The sequence below is a fragment of the Xiphias gladius genome, chromosome 15 (genome assembly GCF_016859285.1).
Source record: "Xiphias gladius isolate SHS-SW01 ecotype Sanya breed wild chromosome 15, ASM1685928v1, whole genome shotgun sequence".
Lineage (NCBI taxonomy): Eukaryota > Metazoa > Chordata > Actinopteri > Istiophoriformes > Xiphiidae > Xiphias > Xiphias gladius.
In genome coordinates, this window is record NC_053414.1 from 20,363,212 (window position 1) to 20,375,399 (window position 12,188).

Here is a 12,188-nt window from a genome sequence, read left to right on the forward strand (position 1 = left end):
CCATTCATACCTTTCAACACTTCTATTTCTCCCGCTGTAGCTTTAACTTTTCAAGGCGCCGCACCTTCTCATTGTAGACATGAAAGCAGCTGAGGCACAGCTCTGTCATCCCACTGGTTTACTCACGTGTTATTCTCTCTATAAAGCATCATCTATATAAAAGTCTGGATCAACATTTAATGTACACAAAGTGGATTAGTTTGTCGTGTAACAACCTTGTGAAAAACATCAGAGGAGAATACCAAAGATTGTATTAAAATTATTTCAGTGTTGGAACCATTGGAGATGTTTGAGTCACTGACGCTCTGTGATCTGCTATGTAATGTTCATGGTGTGGAGGAGGGATGAAGTGTTAAATTAAACCTCCTGCGCTGTTGCCTGACATGTTTACAGAGTGTACATAGACATTATAGTGCATTCAGTGTTTGAGCCACCACTGCTTTATGTGTTGCTGTGACCTACAAGCACATACTATAAACTCGAGCAGTTTGGGAGAGTCAGGATGCAAAAGCATGTTGCTGCTTTTAGTGGAAAGGAACTAAGTACATTTACTTGAGTAATGTACAATTTACTCGTATTTTACTTGAGGATTTCCATTGTTTGCTATTTTTATACAGCGATTCATTTTAGTGGGAAATATTTTACTTATTACTGTACATTTATTTCAGAGTTGTTTTAAGATTTATAAAATATAATTCTTTGTTATAGATTAACATACCCAACAGTATATAAAGAAGTAAAAAATTAGGTCCACCTCAACCAACTACAATATTAAAGTACTGCTTACATATTATTGCATCAATAGTAATGATCCATTAGTATAATAACACTGAAATGGGCCACTGCACAAGTATGTTTACCCATGATAATTTAAGTTAATCTTGTTTTCTTATACTTTTCCGCTTTTGACTTCATAAATTCTGAATGCAGGACTTTTTCTTACACTTAAATATTTTTATGGTCTGTTATTGCTGCTTTTACTTAAGTAAATGAAGCGATTTTGTTCTTATTGCTGAACTGAACGAAAACATACAGTGCTGCAGTCTGTGAACAAATAGTGTGGTTTTAAAACATATTGGTGCATTTTATAAAATATGCATAAAGTTTTTGTGAGCAGAATGTGCATGATCTAAAATTATAAAAAGAGTGTTGTAAATTGAGAAAGAAAACCCACGGAAGTCAGACACTGTGTAACAACGGTCGCCAACAACACTGATCCCTGTGTACACCAGCTCTTGGGGCAATTAATACCAGGCCAACTCCCATTTGCCGTAATGTTAGGTAACAGGCTATCAGTGCTCCACATAAATCTCCGCTGTTTGTTGACAGAATCTGGCTTTTATCTACTCTTTCCATCCCTCCACCCCTCTATCCTCTCCCACTCTCTGACCCATCTATCCATGCTGTCTCGCTGTTTGTCGGTCAGTCAGTTTCTTGTCGTGTCCCTTTTGATTTGTCCACCTCCCCCCACTCTCTGCTCTTGTACATACATAACCAGCTGTGGCCGCTCACCTGACCAGTGACCACCGGGCTGTCAGGGTGGTAATGTAAACCTCTCTGAGAGGAGATAACAGCCCACCGGGATAATTGGCCAGACACACAAACACACATACAGAGATGAAGCCAGGGGCACACAGCGAGACACCTTTCAGTTACCATGGGAACCTGACCTGAAGCCCCTGTATACATACATACACACACACAAACACACACACACACACACACAGTGAATAGACCGTACACCCCCCACCCCCCGGTGTACTTTGCCCAGATGAGGTGCTCACAGGAAACGTAAACTTCAAACATAGAGAGATGATGTAACAAAGCAGCAGGGCCACTTGCAGAAACAAGGACCATGTTTCCTGAGGTAACAGAGAAAATCCTTTCTGGTCAGCAACAGAACTTCATTCCTCCATAACTATGTCAAGATAACACGAAATCCATAACAAAACATAAAACAGTTTAGCAAGGAGGTTTTGCACTTACAAATAACAATGCCAGTATCGTTTTTCTTTTCAGAGTCTGGCTATTTGCTTTATTAAAGGATAAACCTACAGCAGTCTTTACTACAACAGTCACAATATTTTCATAATGAAGCAAACCATTTGTTGCACAGTGAAAAGATTGGCTGGGTTCACTCATCAGTAACTTGGCCTTTTTGAGCCCTGCAGCTAAGCATCAATATGCAGTTTGGAATCATTATTTATATAAGAGGACGAGTGTTAAGTGTGGAACTTGGTCCCTCTTGTGGTTTGAAGTGGATGTTACAAGTATATGGAGAGAGACTAATGGAGGGGGGCACTTCCTTCAAGGACATATTGTCCATGTTGGCTTGGGTCAGAGGTAACATTGTTTGTAACATTGATTGTGTCTTAGCTTTTTCAAAGGCAAGAAGGATCTTTGATGCTCAACTAGAGGAACAGCTTCGTTTTGACTTTATAGTATTACTTAAAACCTAAATTACATCCATGTTGCATCTACGATCAAGCAATCCAGAAAATATCGTTTTCTGTCCCATCTAAAAAGCTTGAATTCATCCCTGATTTAAATTTTGTCTGAGGTTTGTTTGCACACTTCTACTTCTGAGATGCATCAATTATCAGGAATATTGTTGCTATAGATCTTTTTTGATTTAGACAGACTATACAGAAATATGGGAAATTCATAACTCCAATTCGATGTGTTATTTTAGGCAGTCTTTTGAAATCACCCATTTAATCATTTACATTTATTAATTTGGCAGAAGCCAAATGATTAAGCTGACCTAAAATATGTTACTGTCGTAGAGAAAACAGCCAAAAATCATTTTATTGACAAATGTTAATTTTATTTCTTTAAAGGCTCAATTCTGAAAACCCGCAGTAATGAAAACAATATGAAAACAATAGTAAACAAAAAAAGTTGTTAAATGAGCAATTTTCAGCAAAGCGAAGACTTATTGACAGAAATTTCTTGCTTTAAAAAATAAAAATAATGTCCAATAATTTGCATCCAACAGGAAAGAGCCCTTGCTTTAATTATGCACTGGTAAATATCTGGTAGGCATACGTGGGGTATATTTCATTTTTTTCATCAGTAATATTTAAAAAAATACCAGTAGCAATATCTCTCAAAACAGTGCTATTTATTCCACAAAACACCTTAAAGAAAACAAGACAATTATTTAACTTCTCAGCGCATCTGGACTGGTGTGTGTGTGTGTGTGTGTGTGTGTGTGTGTGTGTGTGTGTGTGTGTGTGTGTGTGTGTGTGTGTGTGTGTGTGTGAGTGGGTGTGCATGTGCATGTGTGTTTGTCAGGGCTGTTTTCTGTCTGCATCCATGTGCTCTTGAACAGTCAAAGTGACCTTGTTTTTCATTTACCCAGTGGGCTCTCAGCCGCAGCAACATCTTGCTAAAAGCTCAACCTGCCCCTGTGTAGCGACGATTTAGTGACACCATTAGCAGAGTCCTTCTGACTTGAAAAGGCTCTCAAATGTCCTGTCTGAAGCGGATGCACTGAGCCTTAAAAAGCCGAGTTTGAGACGTGGAGCTGAGTTTGTCCTCTAGCTTTGAGTAGTGAGAGACAGAGGGCCAGTTGATGAAGTAGCTGTCTTCTTACCTGTGTGTGCTCTACCCAGGAGCTCCACCCAGTCTGACTGATGGTCAGATTTCAAATTAAAAGAAACTAATTCCACAATTTTCCATACTCTCTCCATCTTAAAGGGTTGATTCAGACAAATCACGAAAAACATATCTTCTCACCGCCTCTCACTAAACCCACTCACCCTGGATATTTCCCCTCACTGTGGGAAATGTTTCATTGAAACAACTTTCTACAAAAAAATCGTCTCTATTGTTTTTTTTTTTAAGTGTAATTTTTACATTCTGTTAGCGCAGCAAACCTTTGCCCTCAGTACAGTACATCACTGATCACGACTAGTTCACCAGAGGGCAGCATGCCACCACAAACCTCGGAGTTGTTGCGTGACTGAGAGTTCCTGTGTTCAGATATTTGATATCTCACACACAAAGGCTTCATTGTTTCTGAAGGGAATTTACAGCAGAGCCCATCTTTTGAGGTCTGCATTCTGATCCAGATGGACAGATTTTATTTTCATTGTGCTCGTGGTCACACGCAGACAGCTTGGCTGTGGAAACACCTGTCAACTGATGTTTTCATCTCACTCTTTCGGAAATAAATATACACTCCTGAAAATAATCTGTGGCTAGAGGGTTTATAGCTCAAGAACCAGTTGGACCAGTAGTTAGAAGTGTGTGTGTGTGTGTGTGTGTGTGTGTGTGTGTGTTTCTACATGGGTTTCTTTGCTGTTTACTGGAATATACAACATTTTATACAGTGTTAATGATAATAATAATAACAATAATTTCCTTGATTACTTCAGCCGAAAGCTTAAAGGACGAATAATACACCTTTGGACCAAACAAGATGATTCACTTAGCTTAGAGTGCTTTGCCCTAGATTTTGAAGGGATACATAAATCTCAGTACCTCATTGTTTCTTATTCCTTTTAGTCAGTGTTAATCACCTCTTCACCTTAATATCTTATCACACTACATGATGTGGATTTACTCTGGCAGATCCATTATTTCAGTGTGACAGCAAGTAAGATGGAAATACATAGAATTGTCCCCATAGGTCCCTGTGATCTGACTGCATGGGCTTTAGCATTCTCAACCAAAATACTTGCAATGTATCTACCAGATTTGGTGCTCTTCAAGGAACAGTTGTAGGACACGTCCGACCTTTTCCACTTCAGGTAACTAATAATAGTCAGCCAACCCCCTGCCTCTACACGTTTAGTAGTGTGGTGCTTCATAGACTCATCTGAGAGATTTTGGGAGCCGTGAAACCAGTGCACATCTCCATCTGGGTAGACATCATTGAAGGTGCAAGCAGGACCATTAGTTGTTGAAACGCCCTCGGCAATCCCGCAACACTCTGAGGGGAAAACCAGAGAAGGGTTTTGAAAGGCATTTGATGTACAAAATGTTAGGGGCACTTCATCCTCTCATTTAACATATGAAGACATCAAAAACCCTTTACGCTTTACGCTTTGTCTGCACTACATTTCAAAGCTAAATATTGTACTTTGTACTCCCCTTCATTTATTTCACAATTATAGTGATTATTTACTTAACATAGTGAGATTTTACACACACAACACATGACCAGTTTATAAAATATGATGCATTCTTAAATAGATTACCGTCCCTGTATACAGCATATAAAGTAGTTCATATTGGCTCAATCAGTTTTTACACTAAACAGCATTTTAACAATGCTTTCTAGTCAATTATAATGATTTATAAGTTGTAACTTATTTCTCTATTGATGGACAATAAATCATTTATTAATACTTTATAGATTAGCCATTGTACATTAAAAAGGACAACCTTTGGGATGCCAAGTTGTAAAAAAATTAAATTTTGCTGGTGTTCATCTTCCATCACCATAACTTGCTTTGTCTTTATGGCTATAGAGTTGTTTAATTAATAAGGAGAGATCCACTAATTGGCCAAATCAACCATTTACTTTCTGCAAAAGAGTTGAAGACCAACAAATCAGTTTATTAACAACTTATGCAGACCTGGAGGCTCATTTTCTCATAAGCCACCAGTTATGCATTTAAAAATGTTATGAAGTCATTTATAAAGGGTTCTTCAGCAACAATAATCCACCAAAGTGGGTACATGACTTTAAAACGGGCTTGTGGATTTCTCATTTTCTAATAAGCCGTTAGTGTGCAGTTGTAAATAATGTATTAATACGTGGGTCCAATTTGGTTCAGATGCTCTGCAGTTTTTCGCGGAAGAAGAATAGTCCACTGAGGTGGTCTTCCTGATGATCTAAAGAATTTGCTGTAAAGGCAAAGCAAATGTCATGCTGGAGGAGGATCAATACCGTCCAGAGAATGTTTTTACAACCTGAGAACCTCTGATTCATTAAACATTAGCATGTTATTATTATTACTACTGATATAGCCGATAGCTATAATTTATATACACCTTACAAAGTTTGCCTTGATAGAAATTGGTGGCAATTGGTTCTTACACCATTAATTACATCAGTGCATCAGCTATAATAATCTAATAATAAATATATGTGAAAATATAACACTGTGGCCATTCTGTGTAATGAGAGCTTTTAATATAGATGTTTAATCAGATTTTGCTGCACTTTTACATAAGCAAAAATTTGAATACAAATGTGAATTTAACTTGTTATGGTTTATTTTTACACAGTGGTATCACTACTTTTATTTAAAGACAGCCTGTGAAGGTTTTGGACCGCAAGCAGTGCTTCAGAGCAGTTTTTGTTTGAGTGGGTCCATGTTTTGTTTGTCTCGGGTACACACGTGAGGACGTGATGCTACACACAGTCCAGTGGTTTGACACTATTCTACTGACCACAGTGTGTTTTTGTAAGTAACATTTAATGTAAACATAATTTTTGTTTGTTTGCACGCCAAAGGGCACCTTTAAGAGAATCTGAACAGTCGTGCCTCCACTTTATTTATTACAGCTTTTTTATAGATGTTTTAAAGACATGCTACTGTTTGATAGAATAAGAATAGATGTGGACTCTGACCTTGTAACTCCACAGGTGTATATTTGTGCCGCGCTCCCATGTTGGATTGAAGTTTGCACCTGTAGGGTGAGTTTTCACTCTCCAGTGGCTGCATTTTTTTAAAGATGAGTGACAATTGTCCTTTTCTATACTCACAGTGGAAGTCACTTAATGCACTTCTGTTGTGTGTAATGTTTCCTGCACTGTTCACGAAACATAAAGACATTTTGTCGTGGGACCACTCCATATGTCTGATTAACAGTCCCTTTGGAAATGAGGACACTTTGCACTGTAGGGTCACCTGTTTGCCACACTCTGCAGTAATCTTGGGACTCACACTTAGTTCCACCAACTCTGTAGAGAAAGAGACAGATATTGGTTTAATCGAAACAAAAACTTTGTTGTTGGTATTATTATCAATACAATGGCAGAATTACATCTTACATTATTAGAATATCAGACCCTATTTTCATTATTGCCCCCCCAACTAGTTTGAATAGTTTCACATACCTTGTGTTGTCAAAGTGAATGCAGGTACAAGCCAGAGAATATGCAATGCTGTGAAGCCCATTGTCAGCACTTTTGCATTTCACTGTAACAGCGAGAATAATCAAAATAAAACATATCCCAGGCAGGTTGAAACACTGATCATAGGAGGCTGATTTATCACCCATATTTTAAAAGGCAGCATTTTTGTTAAGTCTTAAAACTGGGTTATATTTAGTGGAACTAACCTGAGGAGGATTGGTGCTTCTCACCAGCTCTTTTTAAGTGCCTGCAGTTTCCTTATGGTGCTTTTGTGCATATGTATCCTCCTTCAGACTTGCTCCTAAGTGTAGAGCGTTAATGATTAGAGATTTATGAGAAGGAATTACCAGCAACTCTAACAGCTTATCACCGCGGAGGGTGGGAGCTGGAACCCGGACGACAAGGGGAAGGGAAAGGAAGCTGTTTTCTGTGTGTGTGTGTGTGTGTGTGTGTGTGTGTGTGTGTGTGTGTGCGTGTGTGTGTGTGTGTGCGTGTGCGTGCGTGTGTGTGTGCGTGTGTTTGCGAGTTTTTGAGCACGTAAGAGAAACGGGAAGAAACAGAAGGAGTGGGGAGTGAAGGCCTATTCATGAAGCTGCAGAAGCTGCCACAAGTAGAGACTTGTATGACTGCCCCCCAACTAGTTTGAATAGTTTCACATACCTTGTGTTGTCAAAGTGAATGCAGGTACAAGCCAGAGAATATGCAATGCTGTGAAGCCCATTGTCAGCACTTTTGCATTTCACTGTAACAGCGAGAATAATCAAATAAAAACTTTGTTGTTGGTATTATTATCAATACAATGGCAGAATTACATCTTACATTATTAGAATATCAGACCCTATTTTCATTATTGCCCCCCAACTAGTTTGAATAGTTTCACATACCTTGTGTTGTCAAAGTGAATGCAGGTACAAGCCAGAGAATATGCAATGCTGTGAAGCCCATTGTCAGCACTTTTGCATTTCACTGTAACAGCGAGAATAATCAAATAAAAACTTTGTTGTTGGTATTATTATCAATACAATGGCAGAATTACATCTTACATTATTAGAATATCAGACCCTATTTTCATTATTGCCCCCCCCACTAGTTTGAATAGTTTCACATACCTTGTGTTGTCAAAGTGAATGCAGGTACAAGCCAGAGAATATGCAATGCTGTGAAGCCCATTGTCAGCACTTTTGCATTTCACTGTAACAGCGAGAATAATCGAAACAAAAACTTTGTTGTTGGTATTATTATCAATACAATGGCAGAATTACATCTTACATTATTAGAATATCAGACCCTATTTTCATTATTGCCCCCCCAACTAGTTTGAATAGTTTCACATACCTTGTGTTGTCAAAGTGAATGCAGGTACAAGCCAGAGAATATGCAATGCTGTGAAGCCCATTGTCAGCACTTTTGCATTTCACTGTAACAGCGAGAATAATCAAAATAAAACATATCCCAGGCAGGTTGAAACACTGATCATAGGAGGCTGATTTATCACCCATATTTTAAAAGGCAGCATTTTTGTTAAGTCTTAAAACTGGGTTATATTTAGTGGAACTAACCTGAGGAGGATTGGTGCTTCTCACCAGCTCTTTTTAAGTGCCTGCAGTTTCCTTATGGTGCTTTTGTGCATATGTATCCTCCTTCAGACTTGCTCCTAAGTGTAGAGCGTTAATGATTAGAGATTTATGAGAAGGAATTACCAGCAACTCTAACAGCTTATCACCGCGGAGGGTGGGAGCTGGAACCCGGACGACAAGGGGAAGGGAAAGGAAGCTGTTTTCTGTGTGTGTGTGTGTGTGTGTGTGTGTGTGTGTGTGTGTGTGTGTGTGTGTGTGTGTGTGTGTGTGTGCGTGTGTGTGTGTGTGCGTGTGTTTGCGAGTTTTTGAGCACGTAAGAGAAACGGGAAGAAACAGAAGGAGTGGGGAGTGAAGGCCTATTCATGAAGCTGCAGAAGCTGCCACAAGTAGAGACTTGTATGACTGCCTTTGATATGTTGCAGCAGTGTTTCTATGCTTCATTTAACTGCATTCAACATTCACACTGAATTTTGCCATGAGCTCATTATGTCTATTTGATACAGTTCATTCTCCATGGCAATAGCCACAGGGGAAACGCTTTTATCTATCACGCTCTGAAGAATCATTTTCACTCAGTTAAGGATTTCATTGTGTCTTATTGTAGGTTAATTTTTCATTTCATGGGAAGCAGTCAAATAATCATGGAAGAGTGAGATAAATGCCAGTAATGCACACACTCACACGGGTAGCAACATAGCTTGCTCCACAAGACACACAAACGGTAGGTAAGTCGTAAGAAAACACTGATGTTTTGGGACCTTCACGCACTGCATTCATATCAATACCTCCTCTGCTTTATGGCCACTCACAGCAAAACAGGGGACGTTACAAAAAATTGCAGTTTTTTTTTTTTTTGTTCTTTTGGACTTTAGTTTGAGTCCCCCATTTATCATAAGCTTTCATTCAACAAATAGTTTATAACACACTAAAATATTTTCAGCATTTATTAATTTAAAATATTTGTCAATTTCTCCTATAAAGACATATTTTATATCATCACACCTGTGTTTTACTACATGGTCATCAATTATTTGTTTATACAGCAGCCTCCATGCATGGGTTTCCAAAAGAGAAGTTATAGTTGCTGACAAATACATTAATTAACATTTGTATCTGCTTACAACTACACTATAGTGTGTTATAATTCATTTATTAAATTTATCAACTGCTTGTAAATGCTAAATAGGGGCACTTAAAGAAAAGTGTTACCTTTTACTTCAACCATATATATTAAATCTTATACCTATATTTTTACACATTTGCGTGCAAGGATTCTCCTTTTGTTTACTGTTTAGGTTTCTACTATCTCATTAGTTTCTCAGTCAAAGATAAAGCGCATTAAACTGCAATGACCTGCACTAAAGTTACTACAAAAATAAAGTTTAATTGACTGAGGGATAAATGAAATGATTCATTCGATCATTCTCTGGAGAAAGTGCAGCTGATTCCATTTTGACTCGTCACTTGTGTACTAAATGTGTATATACTGTGTATAATGCTCCCGCTATTTCTTATCTTATTAAAAGTAAGGAACCGAAAGCAAATTAATTTGCACTGAATTTATCCTACTAACAAATATTGTCTCTTGTTTGTCCCTGCATGCCACAGAACTGCATCATTATCCAAAAACTACTAAAAACATTGCATTGCATTATGAAATTGGATTCAGAGTGAGTGCTGTTTATTTGCTTACACTGCTTCACCAGTTTGATGAGCCAGTAGGAATAAACTGGCCGTGTTTATCTAAATGAAGAAAATGTGACAACTAGTGCTCGCAGTACGACACTCAAGTGTCAACAGTGGGGTTCTGTGGTGTGTCTGCAAGATCTATCTCAGGGCTCATTTTGTTCACGTTAACGTGTTATTTTGAATGAAAATATAAAATAATAGAAAGTAACATCAGTGTAGACAAATATAAGTGAAAATAAAGGTGTTAGCTGTCATTTCACAGCTACCATCTTTGTTTGGGTCAGGAGACAGAGTCGCAACTTGGGAAATGCAATAAAAAAAATGGATCTACACCATAAATGTCCAGTCTTCATAAGCATTGATTTTCAATTACACTTATTTGGGCACTTAACAGTGTGATAGAGACAAAGTGAGCAGAGCAGCAAATGCCCAAGAGATCTCAGACACTAAAGACAGGGGAAACCTGAGAAACCCAGAGAGAGCATCAATGTTGTGTTAAGGCCCCAGTAGATGTGTTCACATTATGTCCTTCTTCTCCTATTAATCTGCTTCAATCACAAAATGTATGTTCAGCACTAAAGTGCACTAAAATGCAGAAATCCTATACATATAGCTCCAGCGTAGGGCTCCGGCTGCACTGGCACAGCGGGCGTGGCGACGCAGAGGATGTCGGCAAAATAGTTGATCCGGGCTCAGCTATTTCCGTAAGACAATGCAATATACAGTATACTGTAAATGCCCTTTCCAAATAGATTATTTTCTAATGAGAGTAATAGAGTAGTATAATCTTTCCTCATAGTATTATAAATCACATAGCAACATGCCCACACCAATGCAGTTTTAAACATTTTTTGGGTGTGTGTGTGTGTGTGTGTGTGTGTGTGTGTGTGTGTGTGTGTGTGTGTGTGTGTGTGTGTGTGTGTGTGTGTGTGTGTGTGTGTTTTTACACAGTGCTGTTTTGTGTGATAAGTCACACTGGAATGTCACATCGACCCCTGCTCTACTGTGTGTCTCGTATGTTGAACCTTGTAAGAAGAGAAACCATTTTAAGAAATGCTGAAAATACTGAAAACGTTTGTCATAAAGACATCAGATAAGAAAGTTGTATGGATTACAAAACAAACCAAGAGAGAATCCTTTCAAGCACATTATTACCTTTTTTAAACCTGCTTTGAAACTCCCAAAACTTGGAAGGTCTCTTGACAGTGCCCTCCCAAATGACTTATAAACAAAAAAAGAAACAAAAAAGATTAATATGAGCACTTTCTAATCTGCCACGCCTGCGGTTAATGTTTGGTTTAAGGGGAACTCCACTGACATCTCAGTGTGTACTACTGCACATGTGAAAAAACCTTGTGTACTTAAAAAAGAAAGATTACAGACCCGTAAAATAAATAAATAAATAAAAATAAGAGTTACCAGGACTGGTTTTAAAACCAGAATGACTGTCAGATCACTGAGTCCCTTGCCCCATATGCATTCTTCTTATTTCAGTTGATATTGCACTTGTACATATTCCCCCAAAAATTGCATTTAAAAAAATGACACAAAGTAAGCCTGGGGCTTTTGGACCAGTGAAGATCTACAGTGGAGCAGTTTGGAGTAGGTTCATGTCTCTCCCCGTCTGATATCCGACTTTGGTTTTATGTGCACACACCTACACATACACGTGCGATGCACAAATATAATCGTTAGACTTCAGTTCACAGTCGCATATTAGAGGGAAAAACATGTCAGATTCTCAGGCCTTCCCTGCACAGCATGACAGCAGCGTTGCAGCCTATTTACACGGTATGTCCAGTTTTATCCTGTATTTAATTACTGTG

The 12,188-nt window shown here is 38.4% G+C and overlaps 1 protein-coding gene across 2 annotated transcripts; it reads right to left on the reverse strand.

Annotated features, from left to right (window-relative positions):
- Positions 1–3,275: 3,275 nt before the first annotated feature.
- LOC120800497 lies at positions 3,276–8,761 on the reverse strand. Of its 2 annotated transcripts, none has more exons than XM_040146639.1 (4): positions 8,656–8,761; positions 8,432–8,513; positions 6,590–6,922; positions 3,276–4,939 (listed from the first exon to the last, which is right to left on the reverse strand). In XM_040146639.1, exons 2-4 carry the CDS (start codon positions 8,490–8,492, stop codon positions 4,584–4,586), a joined length of 750 nt encoding a protein of 249 aa, XP_040002573.1. In that variant the 5' UTR covers positions 8,493–8,513; positions 8,656–8,761; the 3' UTR covers positions 3,276–4,583. The 2 variants fall into 2 exon arrangements, with proteins under 2 accessions (XP_040002573.1, XP_040002574.1); XM_040146640.1 differs by lacking the exons at positions 8,432–8,513; positions 8,656–8,761 and adding exons at positions 7,079–7,160; positions 7,303–7,408.
- Between the last annotated feature and the right edge of the window lie 3,427 nt (positions 8,762–12,188).